General features: G+C 54.1%; 1 protein-coding gene across 2 annotated transcripts; it reads left to right on the top strand.

The window, feature by feature from the left end:
- PPP1R10 (protein phosphatase 1 regulatory subunit 10) lies at window positions 1-25,845 on the top strand. 2 transcript variants are annotated; one of them, XM_090129083.1, is made up of 18 exons: window positions 73-88; window positions 5,852-5,893; window positions 9,478-9,595; window positions 10,724-10,810; window positions 10,919-11,054; window positions 11,719-11,770; window positions 13,566-13,814; window positions 14,906-15,008; window positions 15,111-15,220; window positions 16,437-16,537; window positions 16,626-16,773; window positions 16,900-17,052; window positions 18,875-19,121; window positions 20,977-21,052; window positions 22,305-22,517; window positions 23,656-23,755; window positions 24,496-24,597; window positions 25,067-25,845. In XM_090129083.1, exons 3-18 carry the CDS (start codon window positions 9,489-9,491, stop codon window positions 25,822-25,824), a joined length of 2,742 nt encoding a protein of 913 aa, XP_089985209.1. In that variant the 5' UTR covers window positions 73-88; window positions 5,852-5,893; window positions 9,478-9,488; the 3' UTR covers window positions 25,825-25,845. The 2 variants fall into 2 exon arrangements, with proteins under 2 accessions (XP_089985208.1, XP_089985209.1); XM_090129082.1 differs by lacking the exon at window positions 5,852-5,893 and having other exon boundaries at window positions 1-88.
- The last annotated feature ends 398 nt before the right edge of the window (window positions 25,846-26,243 follow it).

Below are 26,243 nucleotides of genomic sequence, written 5' to 3' on the forward strand. Positions count from 1 at the left end.
GGGGGGAGGTGGGGGGGGGGCTGCATTTTTTTGTGATTTTTATTTTTAATTTTTTCGAAGCGCTGTGGACGAGAAAATTAATTGCATTGTAAGTGTTTGCCTGAGCCCAAATGGCACCACAACCCCCCCCCCCCCCCCCCCTTATAAAAACCCCCCAAAAAATAGGGAAAATCGCCCCAAAAATGTCGCGGTTGGAGGAGTTGGGGGTCGGACGGAGGTGGTGGAAGCTGAAATTTGGGGAGATTTGGTGGAAAAAAGGTTAAAAACAACAAAAAAAAAGATGTGAACAACAGGGCTGGGTGGGAGGCAGGCAGGAGTAGGCCGCGATCCTTAGGAACCCCCCCCCCCCCTCATTAACAGCGGTAATTAGCAAAAATTCATCAGCTCCCAAGCGGAAATGAGAGGTGTGCAGATAGAGGAAACCCCCCCCCTTTAAAAAATGGCGATTTTTTGGGGTGAAAAGACCCGAATTCGGCGGATCTGTACATAAAAAAAAAGACGAGAGAAAAAAAAAAAAAAAAAAGCGGGCGGTTCTGAAAGGCCCCAAAATGGCGGATTTTTTTTTTTTTTCTATATATTTTTATTTTATTTTTATTTTTTCCCGGGGGGGGTCGGCGGGGGGGGATTTTTTACATCGGGGAGGGTTTGGATTTACGGTGGAATTTTTTATTTTTATGGGGGGGGGGCAGAAAACGGTGATTTTTGGGTGTTTTTGTTTTAAGGGGGGGGGCGAAAAATGGTGATTTTTAGGGTTTTTTTTTTTATAACGGGGGGGTCGAAAACGGGGGGGTTTGGGGTTTTATTTGAATGGGGGGGGGGGCGAAAATTTGGTGATTTGGGGTTTTTTTTAGTGGGGGGGAGCGAAAAACGGTGATTTTTATTTCATTTTTTTTTTTAATGGGGGGGGTCAGAAAATGGTGATTTTTAGTTGTTTTTTTTTTAAGGGGGGGGGGTCGAAAAGGGGTGATTTTTTTAATTATTATTTTAATGGGGGGGGGGGGGTCGAAAACCGGTGATTTTAGGTTCATTTTCTTAATGGGGGGGGGGTCGAAAACCGGTGATTTTGGGCTTTTTTTTCTTTTTTTTTTAACGGGGGGGGTCTTTTTTTTTTTTTTTACGGGGGGTTTTGGGTGTTTTTACTTCTTTTGATGGGGGGGGGTCAGAAAATAGTGATTTTTTTTTATATATATTTTAATGCGGGGGGGGGGTCGGAAACGGGTGATTTTTGGGTTCATTTTTTTTAACGGGGGGGTCTTTTTTTTAACGGGGGGGGGGTCAGAAACGGGTGATTTTTATTTTATTTTTATTTTATTTTTATTTTATTTTTATTTTAACGGGGGGGGGGGGTTGGGTGAGGCGATGAACGGCGCTGGGGTCAGAATTAAAGGGGGGGTGGGGGGGGGGGGGGGTCGTATTCCTGCATAAAACCGCCGGGTTGATGCCGCCCCCCCCCATTTTTATTTTTTTTTAAATTAATTATTTCATTATTTATTTACTTTTTTTTTTTTTAGGGACAAACCCCCCCCCCCCCCAAAAAAAAAAACGCTAAAAAAAAGAAAAAAATCCCAAGTTTTCAACCGCGCCCAAAATGGCGCCGGGCCGCTCGCTTTGCTGCCCCCCCCCCCTTTTTTTATCCCCCCCCCCCGCCGTTGTTTTGCCTTTTTCTTGCAGGTTTTACCCCTTTTTTTTTTTTTTTTTTGCCCCCCCCCCCCCCGCCAACTGTTTGAAATATGATCCGCCCTCCTTATCGATATTAACGATTTTAAGGTTTTATTAATTATCTTGCTTGGTTAAAATGCTGCTGATGGGGGGGGGGGGGGATTTTTTTTTGTGGGGGGGGGGAATTATAAGATTAGAAATGCGCGTATTGGGGGGGGGGGGGAAGAGGGGGGGGTGGGGGCAGCGCGTTGTGATCCGTTTCTATTTAATTAACGTTGATCTTTTAACGATTAATTCCTAATTTCCCCCCCCCTCCTCCCCCCCCACCCCCCCCCAGAGCCCCCTCCCCTTTTTTTTTTCTCTCCATTTTTAATTAAGGTTGCTCCAAATCCCCGTTTTCTCGCTTAAAATGGCGTCGGGAATGGAGGGAAATGGACCCCCCCCCTCCAGCCCCCCCCCCCCATTTCCCCCCCCCCCCCAATAACGCAGCGTTGCCCACAGCCAAACCCCTCCCACCTCGCCTGGGGGGGGGGGGGGGGGGGGGTTTGCAGCCCAACCCCCCCCCCCCCCAACCCCTTCTTAAGTGCCTCCATAGGATCCTATGGGCCCCCCCCCACTTCCCCCATAGGATCTTATGGCCTCCCCCCCCCCATAGGATCCTATGCCCCCCCTCCTCCCCCCTGCCCCATAGGATCCTATGGGAACCATCCCCCCCCCCCCATAAAGCCCCCGTCCATGCCCCCATAGGATCCTATGCCCCCCCCCCTTCCCCCCATGCCCCCATAGGATCCTATGGCTCCTTCCCTTCCTCCATAGGATCCTATGGGAACACCCCCCCCCAATAGGATCCTATGGGCCCCCCCTTCCCCCATAGGATCTTATGGGCCCCCCCCCCCATAGGATCCTGTGGCCCCCCCCTCCTTTCCCTGTGCCCCCATAGGATCCTGTGGGGCCCCTCTTCCCCCATAGGATCCTGTGGGGCCCCTCCTCTAGGATCCCATGCCCCCCCCCTCCCTCCAAAGGACTCTATGGGCCCTTCCCCCCCCCCCCCCCCCCCCCCATGGCCCATGCCCCCATAGGATCTTATTTGGAGGGGGGGGGGGGGGCATAGGATTCTATGAGGCCCCCACCTATAGGGTCCCATGCCCCCCCTATCCCCCCACCAAGACTCTATGGGCCCTCCCTCCCCACATGCCCCCCCTGTCCCATAGGATCTTATGGAGCCCCCCTCCCATATGGCCCCCCTGTGTCCTCCCTCCCCCCATAGAATCCTATGGAGCCCCCCCCATAGGATTTTATGGGCAGCCCCCTATGCCCCCCCCATAGGATCTTATGGTCCCCTTCCCCCCCATATCCCCCCCCCCTTATCTCCCATAGGATCCTATGAGGCTCCCCTCATTGCCTCCGTAGGACCCCATAGGATCCTATTCCCCCCCCTTCCCCTATAGGATCCTATAACGCTCCCCCCCCCCCTCCATTGCTTCCATAGGATCCTATGGGGGGGGGGGTCATAGGACCCTATGGCCCCCCCCCACCCCCAAACTGCCTCCATAGGACCTTATTGGGACCCCCCCACCCATAGGACCCTATGGCGGTACCCCCCCCCCCCAATTGCCCCCATAGGACCCTATGGAGACCCCCCCCATCCATAGGCCTCTATGGGAACTCCCCTCACCCATAGGCCCCTATTGGGGGGGGGGGGTGGAGTGGTGGGGTCATAGGACCTTATGGGCACCCCCCACCCCCAATTGCCCCCATAGGACTCTCTGCCCCCCCCCCCCCCCCCCCAATTGCCTCCATAGAACCTTATTGGGGGGGGCAGGGGTCATGGGACCCTATGGATGTCCCCCCCCAAAACTGCCCCCATAGGCCCCTATGGGACCCCCCCACCCATCGGACCCTATGGGGACGACCCCCCCCCCTCAATTGTCCCCATAGGACTTTATGGGGGGGGGGGGCAGGGGGGTCATAGGACCCTATGGACCCATAGGACCCCCCCCAATTGTCTCCTATAGGACCTCATGCCCCCCCCCATAGGACCCTATGGGCCCCCCCTCCCCCCCCCGAAATTCTTTCTTAGCCTTTTTTTGGGAATTTTTTTTCCTTTTTTTTTTTTCCCCCCTTTTATTTCTTTTTTATTTTATTTTATTTCTTTTTTTTTTTTTCCTTTTTTACTTTTCATTTATTTTTTCAGTTCTATTTTTTTTTTTTACTTTTCCACCTTTTTTCTTTTTTATTTTTTTCCATTTTTTCTTTTCATTTTTTTACTTTAATTTTTTTTTTACTTTTTTCCTCTTTTTGTTTCTTTTTAATTTCCTTTTATTTTTTTCCTTTTATTTTTTTCCTTTTATTTTTTTTATTTTCCTTTTCCCCTTCGATTTCTTCTTTTTTTCTTTTATATTTTTCTCTCTTTTTTTTCCGTTTTTTTTCCGTTTATTTTTTCTTTCATTTTTTCTTTATTTTTTCCCTTTTATTTCCTTTTATTTCTTTTTTCCCCTTTTTTTCTTTTGTTTTTTTTCCTTTATTTCACTCTATTCTTTCTTTTCCTTTTTTTCTTTTATTTTTCTTTATTATTTCTTTTTTTCCTTTATTTCATTTTTTCCCTTTATTTATTCGTTTTCCTTTTCTCCTTTAATTTTTCTACTTTTTTCCTTTATTTTTCGTTCCATTTTTTCTTTTATTTTTCTCCTTTCATTTGTTCCTTTTATTTTATTCCTTCATTTTGCACATTTTTTTTATTTTTCTCCTTTATTTGTCTTTTATCTCCCTCTATTTATTTTTTCTTTTTTCCCATTTTACCCCATTTATTTATTATTTTTCCTCTCTTTTATTTTCTTCTTGACACTTTTTATTTCCCTTTTTTCCCCCTTTTTCCCCATTTTTTCCATTTTTCCCCATTTTTTCCATTTTTCCCCATTTTTTCCATTTTTCCCCATTTTTTCCATTTTCTTTTTTCATTTCTTTCTTCTATTTTAATTTTTTCCTTTATTTTTTTCATTTTTTTCCTTTTCCCTTCGTTTCTTGTTCCTTCATTTTTCTTTTAATTCCTTTTATTCTTTTTTTCTCTTTCCTGTTAATTTTCCCCTTTTTTCTTTTTTTCTTTCATTTCTTCTTTTTTCCCCTTTTTATTTCTTATCTTTTTCATTCATTTTTTCCTTTTATTCCTTTTTTCACTGATTTTTTCTTTATTTTCCCCACTTTTCCCGCTTTTATTTTTTCATTTTTCCTATTTTTTTTCATTTTATTTCACTTCTTTCCTTCTTTTTTCCTTTTCCCCTTTTTTTCTGATTTTCCCCCTCTTTTTTTTTGCTTTTCTTTCTTTTTCTTTTCCTTTTATTTTTTTCCATTTTTCCTTTATTTTTTCATTTTAATTTTTTTTAACTTTTAAATTTATTTTTTATTTATTTATTTATTTTTCTCTTTTTTTTTTTTCCATTTATTTTCCTTCTTTCTTTTATTTTCTTTTATTTTCATTTTTTTCTTCTACTGTTTTTCTTTTGTTCTTTTCTTTTTCTCATTTCTCCTTTATTTCCTTTTTTCTTTCCTTTTCCTCCTTTCCCCATTTATTTCTTCCCCCACTTCCTCCCCATTTCCCCACTGATTTCCCATCCATTTCCCCACTTTATTTCCTCCCATTTCCTCCTTTATCTTTTCCTTATTTTCCCATTTTCTTTCATTTCCCCATTTTCCTCCAAACTTCCCCCTATTTCCCCACATTTCTCCCCACATTTCCGCACTTCTTCCCCATTTCCCCCCATATTTCCCCCATATTTCCCCATTTCCCCCCACATTTCCCCACTTCTTCCCCATTTCCCCCCACATTTCCCCACTTCTTCCCCATTTCCCCCCACATTTCCCCCCACATTTCCCCCCACATTTCCCCCCACATTTCCCCCCACATTTCCCCCCACATTTCCTCATTTCTCCCCATATTCCCCCCACATTTCCCCATTTCTTCCCATATTTCCCCCCATATTTCCCCCATATTCCCCATTTCCCCCCATATTTCCCCCATATTTCCCCATTTCCCCCCAAATCTTCCCCATTTCTTCCCCATTTTCCCCAAATCTTCCCCATTTCTCCCCCAATTCCCCCCCCTCCCCCAATTTAACCCCAATAGGAAACGCTCCCCCCCCAAGCTCTTATTTCCTCCCAAAACCCCAAAATTGACCAATTTTGCCCCATTTCTCAGCGCTGTGGCGGAGCTGTAGGAACTTTTAACACCACCATCGGGGTAAGCAGCACCCCCCCCTCATTAACACCCAGCCTTAATTACACCTCTTCCCTCTCTAATTAACACAAACCTCTTTAATTTCCACTCCCCTCCCCCTTCCCCCATTTTCCTCACATTTGGCCCCAAACCCCAAAAGATTTGGCTTCAAAAAAAAAAAAACAACCCCAAATTCCACCCCCCCCCGCCCCAAATTTTGACCATTTTCCCCCTTTTTTCACCCAAAATGAGCTCAGAGCTGGGGGAGCATTTCCTAAACCCCCCCCCCCCCCCCTTCAACCCTATACTTTTGCCCCCCCCATTCAACCCCATGCTTTTAGGGTCGTCGTCCCCCCCCCCCCATTCAATCCCATGCTTTTGTCCGTCCCCCCCCACTCCTCCCTATGCTTTTAGGATTTCCCCCCCCCCCCCATTCATCCCTATGCTTTTAGGATCCCCCCCCCCCCATTCATTCTTATATTTATGGGGTCCCCCCATTTCATTTCTGTGCTTTTAGGATCCCCCCCATTTCATTTCTGTGCTTTTAGGATCCCCCTCCCCATTCATTCCTATACTTATGGGGTCCCCCCCCATTCATCCCTATTCTTTTGGGGTGTCCCCCCCCATTCAATCCCATGCTTTTGCCCCCCCACCCCATCACTTTTATGCTTCGTCCCCCCCCCATTCATCCCTATGCTTTTAGGATCCCCCTCCCCATTCATTCCTATACTTATGGGGTCCCCCCCCATTCATCCCTATTTTTTTGGGGTGTCCCCCCCCATTCAATCCCATGCTTCATCCCCCCCCCACTCATCCCAATGCTTTTAGGATCCCCCCCCCATTCATTCCTATATTTATGGGGTCCTCCCCCTTTTCATTTCTATACTTTCAGGGTCCCCCTCCCATTCATCCTTATTCTTTTGGGGTGTCCCCCCCCATTCAATCCCATGCTTTTAGGATCCCCCCCCCCCCAGTTCATCCCAATGCTTTTAGGTTCCCCCCCCCCAAATTCAATCCCATAATTTTGGGGTCCCCCCATTCAACCCTATACTTTTAGGGCCATCCCCCCCCAGTTCATCCTTTTGCTTTTAGGTTCCCCCCCCCCCAGTTCAATCCCATACTTTTAGGATCCCCCCCCCCCCCCCATTTGTTTTTTGGGATGGGAGCAAAACGGGGCAGAAAAAGGCAAAATTTTGATGATTTGGGGTCAAAAAAGGATTAAAAAAACCCTTAAAATAATTAAAGGGGGGGGGGGTCCAAGCTGACCCCCCCCCTTAAATAGGGCTTTTATTTGGGGGGGGTCTTTGTTCTCTATTCCCCCCCCCATATAAAAGGGGTCAGTGTTGACTCTGCTCATCAAAACAGGAGAAAAAAACCCAAATTTTCCCATTTTAGGGCATTTTCCATGTAGAACCCCCCCCCCCCCCCCCCCAAAAAATAACCCTCAATTTTGAGTTTTCTGCCCCATTTTTTCAGGTGGGAGCAACCAAAAATTGAGGGGGGGCCCAACTTCCCCCCCTTTAAACCCGTAGGGTCAAAAAAAACCACCTTTTTTTAGGGTGAAAAACCTCAATTTTGGGGGCTTTTCAGCCCCCCCCCCCCCATTTATAAGGCTTTGTGCTTATTAACTGGCTGTGTTGTCTTTGCAGAAGGGCCGGCGGAGGAATCTGTATCCTTTCTTAATTAACCACGAGGGTTAAATAGCTCGTTAAGCGGCTCGTTAAGGTTTTGAGGAGAAAAAGTTGTATTTTGGGAGGTCGGAAATCTCCTAAAATTTGGTATTTTTTGGAGGGGGGGGGGGTTCTCCCTCCTCCTCCCCCCCCTTACAAACCATCATTTGTCAACTTCGTTAGCGCTAACGAGGCGGCAGTGAGTAATTAGTGCTGATTAAGACTGGCTTGGATGCTGTGTGTGTGTGCATTGAGGTCAGGGTGGGGTCGTTAATGCTCTGCTTTTAATTAGGGTACGCTAATTAAGGCCCCCCCACCCCAGGAAATGCCTCTGTTGGGAGGTGGTTGTTGTTAATGAGCGTTAATTGGGTGGGTTAATTAGAGCCTGGGTGCTTTCTGTGATGCTGTAAAGGGTGAAATGGGGGTGAAACGGTCCCGAATTGGGGCAAAATGAGCCAAAAATTGGGGTAAAATGACCAAAAATTGGGGTAAAATGATCCTAAATTGGGACAGAGCTCTGATTTTGGGGTGAAATGGCCCCAAATTGGGGTAAAATAATGAAAAATTGGGATAAAATGATCCCAAATTGGAGCTGAGCTCTGATTTTGGGGCAAAATGAGCCCAAATTGGGGTAAAATAATGAAAAATTGGGATAAACTGATCCCAAATTGGAGCTGAGCTCTGATTTTGGGCTGAAATGGCCCCAAATTGGGGCAAAATGAGCCCAAATTGGAATAAAATGACCCTAAATTAAGGTAAAATGACCCTAAATTGGGACAGAGCTCTGATTTTGGGCTGAAATGGCCCCAAAATTGGGACACAATGACCCCAAATTGGACCTGATTTCTGATATTGGAGTGAAATTGGGCTGAAATGACCCCAAATTGGGGCAAACTGACCCCAAATTGATGCTAAGCTCAGATTTTGGGGTGAAATGGCCCCAAATTGGAGCAGAATGAGCCCAAATTGGGGCTGAGCTCTGATTTTGGGGTGAAATTGCCCTAAATTGGGGCTGGAAGGGGACTGAAATGATCCCGAATTGGGCTTAAATGGCCCCAATTTGGGGCAAAATGACCCCAAATTGGGGCTGAGCTCTGATTTTGGGCTGAAATGACCCCAAATTGGGGTTGAAATGACCCCAAATTGAGGCAAAATGACCCCAGATTGGGGCTGAGTGCTGTTAATTGCGTCGTTAATTACCCGCCGTTAATTACCCGCCGCTCGCCGTCAACAGACCCGTTGTTTTGGGGTGAAAAAAGGGGATTTTGGGGCCAGGAATGGGGATTTTGGGGGCAGAAAAAGGAGATTTTAGGGCAGGAAAGTGGAATTTTAGGCCCAGAATAGGGATTTTGGGGCAGGAAAGGGGGATTTTGGGGCCAACAATGAGAATTTTAGTTCTGAAAGCTTCGAATCTTTGCTTATAACCGCCTGTTATTGAGGAGTAGGGATTTTTGGGGGGAGAAAAAATGGGATTTTGGGGTCTTTTGGGAGCAAATGGACATTTTTTGTGTGGGGGGGTGGAATCCGTGCTTACATTGACACCATTTCAGGGCAAAAAAGTTGAGATTTGGGTTCTTTTAGCATCAGAAATGAGATTTATTTCGATCTCAAATCCGTATTCATACTGACACCGTTGGGAGGCTTTTTGGGGGTCTAAAAACTACAACTTTGGGTCTTTCTTGGATAGAAAAAATTAAACATGGAGCTGGGGGGAGGGTTGGGGGGGTGGGGGGGGCTGTGTGTAACAATGCTCCCCCCCCAGGAATAGAATTTGGGCTCGGATTCCATTGGTGGATCCGTGGCTGTGCCACCTTTCAGAGCCACTCTGACTGCTTACGTTGCATTTTTTCAACCCTTTTAAGGCTTTTTCAACCTAAAAACAACTTCTATTTTCTTTCACCCCCCCCCTCACCCCCCTCCCCACCCCCCTCTCTCCAGATTTTCCTGCCATGGGCTCCGGCCCCATTGACCCCAAGGAGCTCCTCAAGGCCTTGGATTGTTTCCTGGGCCGTGATGGGGAGGTCAAAAGCACCGAAGGCATCACCAAGATATTCAAGTGAGTGTCATCCCCCCCCCTGCGCCCCCCCCGGGGGTCTCATGGTGTCCACCTCCCCCCCAGGACGCCCTTGTGCCCCCCCCCAGGGGGTCTCCCTGTGCCCCCCCCCACCCCCATATTTCCCCCCACGACCCCCTATCTTTGTCCCCCCCAAGAGATCACAGTACCCCTCCCCAATGCCCCCCTCAGGGGTCTCCCATTGCTGTCCCCCCCCCAGTATTTCACCCCACGACCCCCCTATCTTTGTCGTCCGTTCCCCCCCCCCCCCCCCTCCTGGGGTCTCACATTGCTTCCCCCCTCCCCAAGGATCCCCCTATGCCCCCCCCCAGGACTTTCTTGTGCCCCCCCACAGGGGTCTCATGGTGTCCATGACCCCCCCAGGGGTCTCCCTCTGCCCCCCCCCCCCCCATATTTCCCCCCACAACGTCCCTATCTTTGCCCCCCCCCCCGAGATCTCACTTGACCCCCAGTGCCCCCCCTCAGGGGTCTCCCATTGCTGCCCCCCCCAGAACTTACTTGTGCCCCCCCCCCGCCATCCCCCCAGGGGTCTCACAGTGTCCACCTCTCCCCCACGACCCCCCCAGGACTTCCCTGTGCCCCCCCTAGGGGTTTCCCTATGCCCCCCCCCCGTTTTTCCCCCCACAACCTCCCTATCTTTGCCCCCCCAGAGATCTCACAGTACCCCTCCCCAGGACCCCCAATGCCCCCCCTCAGGGGTCTCCCATTGCTGTCCCCCCCCCCAGGACCCCTCTGTGCCCCCCCCAGTATTTCACCCCACGACCCCCCTATCTTTGTCGTCCCCCCCCCCCGCCCCCCTCCTGGGGTCTCACATTGCTTCCCCCCCCCAAGGATCCCCCTATGCCCCCCCACAGGGGTCTCACGGTGTCCACGACCCCCCCAGGCCCCCCCTGTGCCCCCCCCCAGGGGTCTCCCTGTGCCCCCAACCCCGTATTTCCCCCCACGACCCCCCATACCCTTCCTCCCCCCCCAGGTGCCTCACATTGCTTCCCTCCCCCCCCCAGGACCCCCCTGTGCCCCCTTTCCCCCCCATATCCCCCCCCCAGGGTTCTCCCATTGCTGCCCCCCCCTTAATTATTCTCACCCCCCCCCCTCCTTTTTATTAATTAGCTTAATGAAGGACTCCCAAAAGATGGTGAGCCGCTGCATCTACCTGAACATCCTGCTGCAGACCCGCGCTCAGGACATCCTCATCAAGTAAACCACCCCCCCCCCCTCCTTTTTTTTGTTTAATCTTCTTATATACCCAATTATTAACCATTAATTACTAATAATTACTTAATTAACCCCCCCCTTTTCCATCAGGTTCATCCGCGTGGGGGGGTACAAACTCCTCAACACTTGGCTCACCGCCTCCAAAGCCACCAACAACGTCCCCTTCCTGCAGCAGATCCTCCTCACTCTGCAGCACCTCCCCCTCACCGTGGACCACCTCAAACAGGTTGGGACCCCCCCCTCAAAAAAAAAACCACCCCCCCCATTCCAAAATCCCACCCCCCCAAAATCCCCATTTTTATACCCCCCCCCCCTCCTGCAGCTTTTCCTGCTCCCTTTACTTCACTGTGAACTGCCTCAAACAGCTGGGGACCCCCCCTCAAAATCCCCCACCCCACTCCAAAATTGCCCCCAACCCCCCCAAAATGCTCCCCTCAATTCCTCCCATCCGCCAGCTGTGCATTTTGTGCCCCCCCCCTCCCAAAATCCCCATTTTTATGCTCCCCCCTCCCCCAGCTTTTCCTGCTCCCTCTACTTCACTGTGAACTGCCTCAAACAGCTGGGGACCCCCCCCCCCCAAAATCCCCCACCCCACTCCAAAATTGCCCCCAGCCCCCCCCAAAATGCCCCCCCCAATTCCTCCCACCCCCCAGCTGTGCATCTTGTGCCCCCCCCCCCCCCCCAATCCCCATTTTATGCCCCCCCCCCCATCCTTTACCTGCCGCCTTCCCCTGCAGCACCTCCCCCTCCCTGTGAACCACCTGAAACACATGGGGACCCCCCCTCAAAAATCCTCCCCTTCCAAAATCCCCCCCTCACTCCCCTCAAAACATCCATTTTGTGCCCCCCCCTCATATTTTTCCTTCCCCCCCCCTCAAAATCTCTTGCAGAACAACACAGCCAAACTGGTGAAGCAGCTCAGCAAATCCAGCGATGATGAAGGTGAGTTTGCCCCCCCCTCCCCCCCCAACAAAATATTGGGACCCCCCCATAAAATAATACCATCCACACAATACCCCATCCCTAATAACCCCCCTGACCCCCCCCTTATTCCTCCCCAATAACCCCCAGACCCCCTTTTATTCCCACCCATCCCAAATAACCCCCCTTATTCCCCCTTCACATCCCCCTTATCCCCCCCAATACCCCCCTTATTCCCCCCCAGACCCCCTCACCCCCCTTATGCCCCCTGACCCCCCCTTATTCTTCCCTCAATAACCCCCCATATCCCCTTTATCCCCCTGACCCCCCTTATTCCTCCCCAAATCATCCCCCTGACCCCCCTTTATCCCCCCAGACCCCCTTTATCCCCCCTCCCCCTCTTATTCCCCCCCAATAACCCCTTTTATTCCTACCCCCCTTATCCCCCCCAGACCCCCTTTATCCCCCCGACCCCCCCTTATTCTCTTCTCAATAACCCCCCAGACCCTCCCCCAGATCCTCTTTATCCCCCCCACCCCAAATAACCCCCCTGACTCCCCTTTATTCCCCCCCCCAAATAACCCCCCCAGACCTCTCTTATCCCCCCGACTCCCCCCTTACTCCCCCCAATAACCACCAGACCCCCCCAGACCCCAAATAACCCCCCTGACCCCCCCCCTTTATTCCTCCCCAATAACCCCCCAGACCCTCCCGACCTCCCTTATCCCCCCGGACCCCCTTTATCACCCCCCACCCCAAATAACCCCCCTGCCCCCCCCTTTATTCCCCCCCAATAACCCCCAGACCGTTCCCACCTCCCTTATCCCCCCCAGACCCCCTTTATCCCCCCCCACCCCAAATAACCCCCCTGACCCCCCCCTCTTTATTCCCCCCAATCACCCCCCAGACCCTCCCCACCTCCCTTATCCCCCCCAGACCCCAAATAACCCCCCTGATCCCCCCCTTATTCCCCCCCAATAACCCCCAGACCGTTCCCACCTCCCTTATCCCCCACAGACCCCCTTTATCCCCCCCCACCCCAAATAACCCCCCTGACCCCCCCTTTATTCCCCCCCAATAACCCCCAGACCCTCCCCACCTCCCTTATCCCCCCCAGACCCCCTTTATCCCCCCCCACCCCAAATAACCCCCTGACCCCCCTTTTATTCCCCCCCATAGCCCCCCAGACCCTCCCCAACCCCCTTTATCCCCCCCACCCCAAATAACCCCCCTGCCCCCCCCTTTATTCCCCCCCAATAACCCCCAGACCGTTCCCACCTCCCTTATCCCCCCCAGACCCCCTTTATCCCCCCCCACCCCAAATAACCCCCTGACCCCCCTTTTATTCCCCCCAATCACCCCCCAGACCCTCCCCAACCCCCTTTATCCCCCCCACCCCAAATAACCCCCCTGCCCCCCCCTTTATTCCCCCCCAATAACCCCCAGACCGTTCCCACCTCCCTTATCCCCCCCAGACCCCCTTTATCCCCCCCCACCCCAAATAACCCCCTGACCCCCCTTTTATTCCCCCCCATAACCCCCCAGACCCTCCCCAACCCCCTTTACCCCCCCCACCCCAAATAACCCCCCTGCCCCCCCCTTTATTCCCCCCCAATAACCCCCAGACCGTTCCCACCTCCCTTATCCCCCACAGACCCCCTTTATCCCCCCCCACCCCAAATAACCCCCCTGACCCCCCCCTCTTTATTCCCCCCCAATAACCCCCAGACCCTCCCCACCCCCTTTATCCCCCCCAGACCCCTTTTATCCCCCCAGACGCCAAATAACCCCCCCATTTTTCTCTCCCCCCCCCCAGAGCTGCGCCGCCTGGCCTCCATCCTGGTCAGCGACTGGATGGCCGTCATCCGTTCCCAGAGCGGTTCTCAACCTACAGAAAAAGACAAAAAGAAACGAAAAGAAGAAAACAAACCCAAAAATCCCATCCCGGAAAAAAGCCAGGAATTCAAATCCGACCCTAAAAACGAAGAAGGGATGGAGAAAAAAAGGGAAAAACCCAAATCTTTACGGACCACAGCCCCCAGTCACGCCAAGTTCCGGTCTACGGGTATGGGGGGGTCTTTGGGGTGGGGTTTGGGGTCTTTGAATGGGATTTGGGGTCTTTGGGGTGGGGTTTGGGGTCTTTGAATGGGGTTTGGGGTCTTTGGGGTGGGGGTTTGGGGTCTTTGAATGGGATTTGGGGTCTTTGGGGTGGGGGTTTGGAGATCTTTGAATGGGGTTTGGGGTCTCTGGGGTGGGGTTTGGGGGTCTTTGAATGGGATTTGGGGTCTTTGGGGTGGGGTTTGGGGTCTTTGGGATTTGGGGTCATTTAGGGTGGGATTTGGGGGCTCTGAGTGGGATTTGAGGTCTTTGAATGGGATTTGGGGGCAATGAATGGTCTTTAGGGTGGGGTTTGGGGGCTCTGAGTGGGATTTGGGGTCTTTAGGGTGAGATTTGGGGTCTTTGGATGGAATTTGGGGGCCTTTGAGTGAGATTTGGGGCTTTTGAATGGGATTTAGGGTGGGGTTTGGGGTCTTTGAGTGGGGTTTGGGGTCTTTGAGTGGGGTTTGGGGTCTTTGAGTGGGGTTTGGGGTCTTTGAGTGGGGTTTGGGGGCCTTTGAGATCTGGGGCCTTTGAATGGGATTTAGGGTGGGATTTCAGGGCTTTGAGTGGGATTTGGGGTCTCTTTAGTGTAGGATTTGGGGTCTTTGAATGGGTTTGGGGGCATTTAGGGTGGAGTTTGGGGCCTTTGAGTGGGATTTAGGGTGGGGTTTGGGGGGTCTTTGGGCGGGATTTGGGGTCTTTGAATGGGATTTGGGGGGAGGTTGGAGGGTCTTTGAGTGGGATTTGGAGTCCTTGGGATTTGGGGGTATTTTAATAGGATTTGGGAGTATTTTAATAGGATTTGGAGCCTTTGAATGGGATTTAGGGTGGGGTTTGGGGTCTGTGGGTGGGATTTGGGGGTATTTTAATGGGATTTGGGGTATTTTAATGGGATTTGCTGCCATTTTCTCAGCATCGCGTCTCTGCAGCTCAAGTTTTGGGTCCCCTGTCTCCATTTTAAGGACTGGGAATCCAACGGGAGGATTTGGGATGCCCCAAATCGGGGGTCTCCCACCCCCCACCCCGCTAATTACCGCCTCCTCGTTAACCCCGCAGGGCTGGAGATGGAAACTCCCTCATTAACACCATCCAAGAAAACGAACTCCTCCTCCACAGCCGACAAATACAACCTGAAACCGATGCCCATCAAAAGGCAAAAGTGAGCCAAAAAAAAAAACCCCAAAAACTGGGGGGGGAATGAAAAATAGGGTTTTTTTTTTTTTTTTTATGGGATTTTGAGCTCTTTTTCCTTTTCTTGCAGCACTTCTTCCCTTTGTGGGGATAATCCTCCGGCAGAGAAAAAATACAAACCTCTCAACACCACCCCAAATGCCACCAAGGAGATCAAAGTCAAGATCATCCCACCACAACGTGAGTGGGGGGATATAGGGTCAGCCCCTCCCTGACCCCATAAGCGGCCCCATTGGGGTTGTGGGGTGATGGGGTGGATGGGGGTTATGGGGTGATCATCCCACCCCAATGTGAGTGGGGGGATATAGGGTCAGCCCCTCCCTGACCCCATAAACGGCCCCATTGGGGCTGTGAGGTGATGGGGTGGATGGGGTGATGGCCCTATTGGTTGGTGTTATGGGGTGAATGGTGTGATGATCCTGTTGGGGTGATGGCCCTATTGGGGTTATGGGGTTGATGGGATTGGGGGTGATGATTCCATTGGGGTTATGGGGTCAGAGTGATGACCCTGTTGGGGTGGATGGGGTTATGGGGTGATCATCCCACCCCAACGTGAGTGGGGGGATATAGGGTCAGCCCCCCTCCCCCCCCGACCCCATAAGCAGCCCCATTGGGGTTGTGGGGTGATGGGGTGGATGGGGTTATGGGGTTGTGGGGTGGATGGAGATGACTATATGGTCCAGATGACCCCATAACCTTCCCCCATTTGCACTGACCCCATTGGGTTGACCCCATAGTCCACATGACCCCATAACCTTCCTTGGGTTGCATTGACCCCATTGGGGGGTTACACCACGGTCTGGATGACTCCATAACCTTTCCCCATTTGCATTGACCCCATTGGGGTGACCCCATGGTCCGGATGACCCCATAACCTTCCCTGGGTTGCACTGACCCCATTGGGATGCCACCACGGTCCGGATGACCCCATAACCTTCCCTGGGCTGCATTGACTCCATTGGGGTGATGCCATATTCAGAGTGACCCCATAACCTTCCTCCATTTGCACTGACCCCATTGGGATGACACTGCGGTCCGGATGACCCCATAGGCTTCCCCCATAGGCTTCCCCCATAGGCTTCCCCCATAGGCTTCCCCCATAGGCTTCCCCCATAGGCTTCCCCCATAGGCTTCCCCCATAGGCTTCCCCCATAGGCTTCCCCCATAGGCTTCCCCCATAGGCTTCCCCCATAGCCTTCCCCCATAGCCTTCCCCCATAGCCTTCCCCCATAGCCTTCCCCCATAGCCTTCCCCCATAGCCTTCCCCCATTTGCACTGACCCCATTGGGATGCCACCACGGTCCAGCTGACCCCATAACCTTCCCCTGATTTGAGTGACCCCATTGTTCTGACCCTACTGACGCTGACCCCCCCCAAAATCCCTTTTCCCCCCCAGCCATGGAAGGTCTCGGTTTCCTCGACGCCCTCAACTCCGCTCCCATCCCTGGCATTAAGATCAAGAAAAAGAAAAGAGTTCTGTCCCCGACGGCCACCAAGGTGAGATGCCCCCAAACCCCAAACGTCACCCCATTGATTTTTTTTATAGGGTCACAAGTCCTCATTTTACTCCCATCCCTTTTCCCAGCCCAGTCCATTCGAGGGCAAATCCATATCCGAAAGCAACGCCACCAAACCTTCATCTCCTGAACCCAATTCTGGTTCTGATGGCATGGAATCGGATCGACCCGGCACTCCGGTTCCGGCCGTGGAAGTACCAGAACCGATGGAAATAGGTGAGTGATTTGATAAATCCTAATTAACGTCACGGGGGGGGGGGGGGGGGGGGGGGGATGGATGGTGTAAAAAGAAAAAAAAAAACCCCAAAAACCAAAAATCCTATTGTTGAGTTTTGTTTATAGGGTCGTCGGAGCAAAGCGACGGGAAACAAAACGACGGTGGGGGCGACGGGGCTCCGCTCAGTAAGAAGGGCAGGAAAAGGAAAAGCGTGAGCTGGCCTGAGGAGAGCAAACTGAGGGAGTACTTCTACTTCGAGCTGGATGAGACGGAGAGGGGTGAGATATGGGGTGGGGGGGTTCCCCCCCATAAAGGAAATCTGGGAAATGGGGTTCTCTGTGAAATGGGTCATCGAAAAAGATGGGGAGTCCAGTAAGATGGGTGACCTGAAAGGATGGGGAGCCCAAAAGGATGGGAGACCTGAAAGATGGGGTCCTATAAAAGGGATGGGGACCTCAAAAAGATGAGTAACCCAAAAGGATGGGGATCCAAAAAGATGGCGTCCTCCAAAAAGATGGGGACCCTAAAAAGATGGGGACCCTAAAAAGATGGGTAACTCAAAAGATGGGGTCCTATAAAAGGGATGGGGACCTCAAAAAGATGAGTAACCCAGAAGGATGGGTCCTCCAAAAGGATGGGGACCCTAAAAAGATGGGGACCCTAAAAAGATGGGGTCCTATAAAAGTGATGGGGACCCCAAAAAGATGAGTAACCTAGAAGGATGGGGATCCCAAAAGGATGGATAACTCAAAAGATGGGGTCCTATAAAAGGGATGGGGTCCCCCAAAAGGATGGGGACCCCAAAAAGATGAGTAACCCAGAAGGATGGGGTCCTCCAAAAAATGGGGACCCTAAAAAGATGGGTAACCCAAAAGGATGGGGAGCCCAAGAAGGTGGGTAACTCAAAAGATGGGGTCCTATAAAAGGGATGGGGTCCTATAAAAGGGATGGGGACCCCAAAAAGATGAGTAATCCAGAAGGATGGGGTCCTCCAAAAAGATGGGGTCCTCCAAAAAGATGGGGTCCTCCAAAAAGATGGGGACCCTAAAAAGATGGGGACCCTAAAAAGATGGGGACCCTAAAAAGATGGGGACCCTAAAAAGATGGGTAACTCAAAAGATGGGGTCCTATAAAAGGGATGGGGACTCCAAAAAGATGAGTAACCCAAAAGGATGGCGTCCTCCAAAAGGATGGGGACCCCAAAAAGATGAGGTCCTATAAAAGGGATGGGGACCCCCAAAAAGATGGATAACCCAAAAAGATGGATAACCCAAAAAGATGGATAACCCAAAAAGATAATGGGGTCCTCCAAGAAATGGGGTTCTCCATGAAATGGGTCATCTGAAATGATGGGGAGCCCAAAAAGATGGGTGACCCAAAAAGATAATGGGACCCCCCAAAGGATGAGCCCCCAAAAATGGGTCCCCCAAAGGATGGGCACCCCAAAGGATGATCCCCCAAAAATGGGTCCCCCAAAAATGGGTACTCTAAAGGATGAGCCCCTCAAAAATGGGTCCCCCAAAGGATGATCCCCCAAAAATGGGTCCCCCAAAAACGGATCCCCCATAGGATGACCCCCTCAAAAATGGGTCCCCCAAAAATGGATCCCCTAAAGGATGAGCCCCCGAAAAATGGATCCCCCAAAAGATGAGCCTCTCAAAAATGGGTCCCCCAAAGGATGGGCACCCCAAAGGATGATCCCCCAAAAATGGATCCCCCAAAGAATGAGCCCCCGAAAAATGGATCCCCCAAAGAATGAGCCCCCGAAAAATGGATCCCCCAAAGAATGAGCCCCCAAAAATGGGTCCCCCAAAGTTGGGTCCCCCAAAAATGGATCCCCAAAGGATGAGCCCCCCAAAAATGGATCCCCCAAAGGATGAGTTCCTAAAGTTGGGTCCCCCAAAAATGGATCCCCAAAGGATGAGCCCCTGAAAAATGGGTCCCCCAAAGGATGAGCCCCCGAAAAATGGATCCCCCAAAGAATGAGCCCCCAAAAATGAGCCCCCCCAAAACAACTCCCCTAACGAACGAACCCCCTCCCCCCAAAAAAAAAACCCCATCTAACTCCCACCCACCATCTCTCTCCCCCTCCCCTCTCAGTCAACGTCAACAAGATCAAGGATTTCGGCGAAGCAGCCAAGAGGGAGATGCTGAAGGACAGGGAAGCTTTCGAGACGGCTCGGCGCCTCAGCCACGACGCCATGGAAGAAAAAGTGCCCTGGGTTTATCCCAAAATCCTGGAGCTCCCCGCGCCCCTCGTGGTGCCGGGCAGCGGCAGCAGGGAACGTTTCACCCAGGCGGAGAGGGAGAAGGGCATCCTGCAGGAGCTCTTCCTCTCCAAGGATCGGTGAGGGGATCCTTTTAGGGTCCTGCTTTGTTCTTTGGGGTCAGCGGGGATGGATTTGGGGTCCTGGTTTCCCCTTCAGACCCCCCTCTCCCCAGTAGATCGATGATGGGGTGTGGGATGGATCCTGGTGGGATCTGAGAGCCAAGGGGGGGAGAAGAGGGGATTTGGGACCCTAAAAAGGGAAGAAGAGGGGATTTGGGAACCCAGAAGGGAAGAAGAGGGGATTTGGGACCCTAAAAAGGGAAGAAGAGGGGATTTGGGACCCTAAAAAGGGAAGAAGAGGGGATTTGGGACCCCAGAAGGGAAGAAGAGGGGATTTGGGACCCCAGAAGGGAAGAAGAGGGGATTTGGGACCCCAGAAGGGAAGAAGAGGGGATTTGGGACCCCAGAAGGGAAGAAGAGGGGATTTGGGACCCTAAAAAGGGAAGAAGAAGAGATGTAGGAACCCAGAAGGGAAGAAGAGGGGATTTGGGAACCCAGAAGGGAAGAAGAGGGGATTTGGGACCCTAAAAAGGGAAGAAGAGGGGATTTGGGACCCTAAAAAGGGAAGAAGAGGGGATTTGGGACCCCAGAAGGGAAGAAGAGGGGATTTGGGACCCCAGAAGGGAAGAAGAGGGGATTTGGGACCCTAAAAAGGGAAGAAGAGGGGATTTGGGACCCCAGAAGGGAAGAAGAGGGGATTTGGGACCCCAGAAGGGAAGAAGAGGGGATTTTGGGATTTGAGAGCTCTTCCTCTCCAAGGATCGGTGAGGGGATCCTTTTAGGGTCCTACTTTTTGGGGTTAGCAGGGATGGATTTGGGGTCTCAGTTTCCCCCTTCCAATAGATCTGTGATGGGGTGTGGGATGGATCCTGGTGGGATCTGAGAGCCAGAGGGGAAAGAAGAAGGGATATAGGATCCAAAAAGAGAAGAAGATTTGGGACCCAAAAAAGGGAAGAAGAGAGGATTTGGGACCCCAAAAGGGAAGAAGAGAGGATCTGGGACCCCAGAAGGGAAGAAAAGAGGATCTGGGACCCCAAAAGGGAAGAAGAGGGGATCTGGGACCCCATAAAGGGAGGAAGAGGGGATTTGAGAGCTCACTGCTTCTCTTCCCCCTCCCCCCCCCCCCCCCCCCATAATGGGTCCAAACCTGATGGATGCTTATCTGGGGGGGGGGGGGGGCAGGGGGGGGCAATTGGGATCAAATTGGGGGGGGGGATATGGGATGGGGGGGCCAGTTGGGATCCATTTTGTTGGTGGGAGGGGGGGGGGAAAGGGGGGGATTCCAAATCTGTGGATGCTTATGAGGGTGGGGGGGGGAAAGGGGGGGATTCCAAATCTGTGGATGCTTATGAGGGTGGGGGGGGGAAAGGGGGGGATTCCAAATCTGTGGATGCTTATGAGGGTGGGGGGGGGAAAGGGGGGGATTCCAAATCTGTGGATGCTTATGAGGGTGGGGGGGGGGGGGGCAATTGGGATCAAATTTGGGGGGGGATGTGGGGGGGGATCGTAGTGGGATCAATTTGGGGGGAATATGGAGTGGGGGGGGGCAATTAGGATCAAATGGGGGGGGGGAATATGGGGTGGGGGGTCCAGTTGGGATCCATTTAGGGGGGGGAGGGTAATTTGGGGAGGAGGGGGGGGGTTCAGTTAGGATCTGTTTGAGGGGGGGGGAATCTATCGAGCTCACTGCTTCTCTTCCCCCCCCCTCCCCCCATAATGGGTCCAAACCTGATGGATGCTTATCTTGGGGGGGAATTGGGATCAAATTGGGGGGGTTAATGGATGCTAATGGGGGGGCGGGGGTCCAGTTGGGTATTTTGAGGTGGGGGGGGGGAATCCATTGAGTTCACCTTCCCCCCCCCCCCCATTTCAGAGTCCCTGACAGCCCCCACGAACCCGATCCCGAATCCTATGAACCTCTGCCACCAAAGCTGATCCCACTGGATGAGGTAAGGAGCCCCCCCCCCAAAAATCCTAAAAGGACCCCCCCCCCAAAAAAAAAAAACACCAAAGGCCCCCCCATATTAAAACCCATAGAGCCCCCCCGTATTGAAATCCACAGGACCCCCCCAAATAAGAATCCATAGAGCCCCCCCACATAAATATGCATAGACCCCCCCTAAAATTAATATCCATGAACCCCCCCCTCCTTTAGCATCCATTAACCCCCCCCAATTTGATTCCCCCCCCCAATAACATTACTCCCCCAGCACTGCTCCCCAGATGACCACCACTCCCCCCCCCCAAGACTGCTTGCCAAATGACCCCCCCCCCCCAAATGACTCCTCCCAAATAAAATCCCCCCCCCAATAACAATCTCCCCCCTACCTAAGCTTCCACCCTGCCTCCCCCCCATGAAATAAAATGACCCCCCCCCAAAAAAAATTGCCCCCCCCCAATAATAATCTTCCTCCCCCCCCCCCCCCCAGGACTGCTCCCCAGATGAGCCCCCCAAACAAATTTCCCCCCCCTTTCCCCCCTCAAAAAAAGTTGCCCCCCCCAGGACTGCTCCCCAGATGTCCCCCCCATCTAAGCTTCCCCCCTTCCCCCCCCCTCCCCCCCCCCGCAAAAAATTTCCCCCCCCCAGGACTGCCCCAATTAACGCCCCTTCCCCCCCCCATTAATAATTTGCCCCCCCCCAAGGACTGCTCCCCAGATGACCCCCCCATTAATAATGTCCCCCCCCCATTAGGACTGCTCCCCAGATGACCCCCCCCATCTAAGCTTCTCCCCTTCCTCCTCCCCCCAAATAAAATGAACCTCCCCCCCAATAATAACCCCCCCAGGACTGCCCCAATTAACCCGCCCCAATTAACAACCCCCCCCCCCCCCCCCAAATAAAATGACCCCCCCCCCAATAATAATCTCCCCCCCCAGGACTGCTCCCCAGATGACCCCCCCCCCCATTAATAATTTCCCCCCCCCCAGGACTGCTCCTCAGATGCCCCCCCCCATCTAAGCTTGCCCCTTCCCTCCCCCCCAAATAAAATGACCCCCCCCCCAGGACTGCTCCCCCCCAGATGACCCTCCCCTCCCCCCCCCCCCCAAATAAAATGACCCCCCCGCCCCCCCAGGACTGCTCCCCAGATGACCCCCCCCCCAAAAAAATGATCCCCCCACCTAAGCTTCCCCCCCTTCCCCTCCACTTCCCCCCCAAATAAAATGACCCCCCCCCCCATTAATAATTTCCCCCCCCCCCAGGACTGCTCCCCAGATGACCCCCCCTACCCGGAAGTGTCGGACGCCGCCCCCCCCCCGTCCCCCGACGCCACCAAGCTGCCCCCGGTGCTGGCCAACCTGATGGGCAGCGTGGGGGGGGGCGCGACAAAAAACCCCCAGGCCGGGGGGGGGGCAGGGAATCCGGGCGGCCCCCCCCCACCCATCAACATGCAGGAGATCCTCAGCTCCATTATGGTAAGCAGGGGGGGGAGGGGTTAATTGGGTGGGGGGCGTTAATTGGGGGGGGGGGGACAGGCGTTAATTGGGGGGGTGGTTAATTGGAGGGGGACGGGCGTTAATTGTTGGGGGGATCATTAATTGGGGAGTCCTTAAATGGGGGGGGGGGTTTAATTGGAGGGGTTAATTGGCAGGGGGGCGCTAATTGGGGGGAGGTTAATTGGTGGGGGGTTAATGGGTAGGGGGGCGTTATTTGGGGAGAGTTAATTGACGGGGAGGCGTTAATTGGGGGGTGGGTTAATTGGCAGGGGAGGTGTTAATTTTTGCCCCCCCCCGACCACGTGATTTTTGCCCCCTTCCCGACCACGGGTGATTTTTGCCGCCCCCTTTCGACCACGTGACTTTCACCCCCCGATCACGTGACTTTGGCCCCCTCCACTGACCACGTGATTTTTTGCCCCTTCCGACCATGTGACTTTTGCCCCCTCCAATGACCACGTGATTTTTTGCCCCTTCCGACCATGTGACTTTTGCCCCCTCCACTGACCACGTGATTTTTTGCCCCTTCCGACCATGTGACTTTTGCCCCCTCCACTGACCACGTGATTTTTTGCCCCTTCCGACCATGTGACTTTTGCCCCCTCCACTGACCACGTCATTTTTGCCCCCTCCGACCACGTGATTTTTTGCCCCCTTCCCGACCACGGGTAATTTTTGCCCCCCCGACTATGTGATTTTTGCCCCCCTTCGACCGCGCGATCCCCCCCCCCCGACCACGTGGTTTTCGCCTTCCCCCGACCACGTGACTTTTGCCCCCTCCACTGACCACGTGATTTTTGCCCCCCCGACCACGTGATTTTTGCCCCCCCGACCACGTGATTTTTGCCCCCTCCACTGACCACGTGATTCCTGCCCCCCCCCCCCCGACCACTTGATTTTTCCCCCCCACCACGTGATTTTTCCCCCCCACCACGTGATTTTCACCTTCCCCCGACCACGTGATTTTTGTCCCCTCCACTGACCACGTAATTTTCGCCCCCCCCCACCACGTAATTTTCGGCCCCCCACGACCACGTGATTCCTGCCCCCCCCTTCCTGGCCACGTGATTCCTGCCCCCCCCTCCCCTGACCACGTGACTTTCGCCCCCCCCCCCAGGGCGGCCCGAACAGCCACAAGGCCGAGGAGCTGCTGAAGCAGCCCGACTACTCCGAGAAGATCAAAGCGCTGCTGGGCAACCTGCAGGGCCAGCCGGGAGGTCAGCGGGGGGGGGGGTTATGGCTGGGGGGGGGCATCAGTGCTATCCTATGGGGCTGTAATTGGGGGGGGGGGGCGGCACTGCTATCCTATGGGGGTGTAATTGGGGGTGGGGGGCAGCAGTGTTATCCTATGGGAGCACATCAGTGTTATCCTATGGGGTGTAATTGGGGGTGGGGGGCATCATTTGTGGGGGGGGCAGCACTGTTATCCTATGGGGGTGTCAGGGGGGGCATCAGTGTTATCCTATGGGGGTGTAATTGGGGGGGGGGGCATCAGTGTTATCCTATGAGGGTGTAATTGGGGGGGGGGAGGACATCAGTGTTATCCTATGGGGGTGTAATTGGGGGGGGGGGGCATCATTGAGGGGGGGGGTCTCTGAGGGGATCACAATGTGGGGGTCACAATGCGGGGCTCTCAGTGGGGGTGACAATGGGGGGGTCTGAGGGGGGAGTGACAATGGGGGGGTCACAATGGGGGGGTGGCAATGGAGGGGTCTCAGTGGGGGGGGTCACAATGGGGGGGATGACAATGGGGGAGTCTGAGTGGGGGGGTTTCAGTGGGTGCTGACAGTGGGGGGGGGTCACAATGGGGGGGGTGACAATAGGGGGATCTTAGTGGGGGGGGGGTGACAATGGGGGGGGGTCTTAGTGGAGGGGATGACAATGGGGGGGGTGTTGATTGGGGGGGGGATGACAATGGAGGGGACACTTCCCACCCCTAACAATCTGCACCCCACAGTGCCGCACGGCTTGCTGGGTCCCGGCCCCATGGCCAATGGTTTCCCTCCTGGCCCCAAACCTATGGGGCACTTTGCGCCTGGAGGGCCCGGCCCTATGCCTGGTGAGTGCCCTATAGGGTGACCCCATAACCTCACCCCATAGCATGGCCCCATAGGGTGACCCCATAACCTCACCCCATAGGGTGACCCCATAACCTCATCCCATAGCATGGCCTCATAGGGTGACCCCATAACCTCACCCCATAGTATGGCCCCCCCATATCCCTCCCCCCATACTCCCCCCCCCCCCCCCCTCCTAATCCTCTTCTTTCCCCCCCAGGACCCCATAACCCCCCCCCCAGCCTCCCCAAATACCCCTCCCCCCCCGCCCCAACCCTCTTTCTTCCTCCCCAGGACACCATAGCCCCCCCACATACCCCCCCCCCATACCCTCCCCCACCCCTCCTAACCCTCTTTCTTCTTTATCCCCCCCCCAGGACCCCATAACCCCTCCAAATACCCCCCCCAGCCCCCCCCATACCCTCCCCCACCCCTCCTAACCCTCTTTCTTCTCTCTTTTCCCCCCCCCAGGACCGCACGGAGGCCCCCCCGGCCCTTCCTTACCTCCAATGCCAGGCGGTCCCCGACTGATGGGCCCCCCCCCTCCACAACAACGCGGCGGCGGGGGGGGACCAGATTTTTGGGACCCCCCCGATGGAGGAGGCGGAGGCGGGGGCGGCGGCGGGGGGGGGATGAGGGGGGGTCCTCACAGCGGTGGAGGAGGCGGCGGGGGGGGTCCGATGCGGGGGGGTCCCTTCCATCGTGCGAGGGGGGGTCGAGCTGGGGCCGAACCCCACCCGTATCGAAACCGTGGAGGCGGGGGGGGGAGAAATCCGGGGGGGGGCGGTCGCGGACCCCCATCCGGGCACGGGGGAGAACATAGAGATCACCCCCCCCCTCCACCACCCCCCCCACCACCGCCTCCGCCGAGGGGGGGGCATCCCGGTGACCATCCCCCCCCCCCGAGGGGTCACGGGGGGGGTCACGGCGGAGGTAAATGCGGAGGGGGGGGCGGCGGCGGAGGGGGAGGGGGAGGAGGAGGAGGCGGTGGTGGAGGGGGGGGGGGTTGGATGTGGGGGGGGGGACCGGGTCCAGGTTGGGAGGGGCCGGTTGGAGCCCCTTCCCCACCGCCTCCGCCCCCCCCTTTCTTACCGCGTTGGAGGGGGGGCGGGGGGGGACACGGCCCAGGTGGGGAACCCCCCCCCCCTCATCCGTTGCAACCCCTCGAGCCCCCCCCGGGGCCTTGGGGGAGGGGGCCAGACTGGCGTCGACCCCCTATGGGGCTTTAGGGGGGGGGAAATTGGGGGGGTGGGGATGGGAGAGGGGCTTTTTTTTTCGGGGGGGGGGAGATGGGAGGGGGGGGTCAGTATCCCCAGCATTCAGCCCCAGGGTGGAGGCGGGGGGGGGGGCAGAGAGGCAATGAGGTGGAGGTCGGGTAGGGGGCAGCACTGAGGCATGCTGGGAGTTGTAGTTCAGGACCTGCAGCAAGGCATGCTGGGAGCTGTAGTCCAGCAATGGGCCCTGAAGCAAAGATGCTGGGAGCTGTAGTCCAGCAATGGGCCCTGAAGCAAAGATGCTGGGAGCTGTTCAGCATTGGGCCATGCAGCAAGGCATGCTGGGAGTTGTAGTACCAGCATTGGGCCCTGAAGCAAAGCATGCTGGGAGCTGTAGTCCAGCAATGGGCCCTGAAGCAAAGCATGCTGGGAGC

This window comes from Phasianus colchicus, chromosome 35 (assembly GCF_987193195.1).
Source record: "Phasianus colchicus chromosome 35, bPhaCol1.hap1.1, whole genome shotgun sequence".
NCBI classification, from domain to species: Eukaryota; Metazoa; Chordata; class Aves; order Galliformes; family Phasianidae; genus Phasianus; species Phasianus colchicus.

Coding starts and splice junctions, on each gene's coding strand:
- PPP1R10 (XM_090129082.1), top strand. CDS start 9,489: ATGGGCTCCGGCCCCATTGACCCCAAGGAGCTCCTCAAGGCCTTGGAT. Junction 16,774..16,899: donor ACCAGAACCGATGGAAATAG/GTGAGTGATTTG, acceptor TTTTGTTTATAG/GGTCGTCGGAGCAAAGCGAC. Junction 19,122..20,976: donor CTCTTCCTCTCCAAGGATCG/GTGAGGGGATCC, acceptor CCCCCATTTCAG/AGTCCCTGACAGCCCCCACG.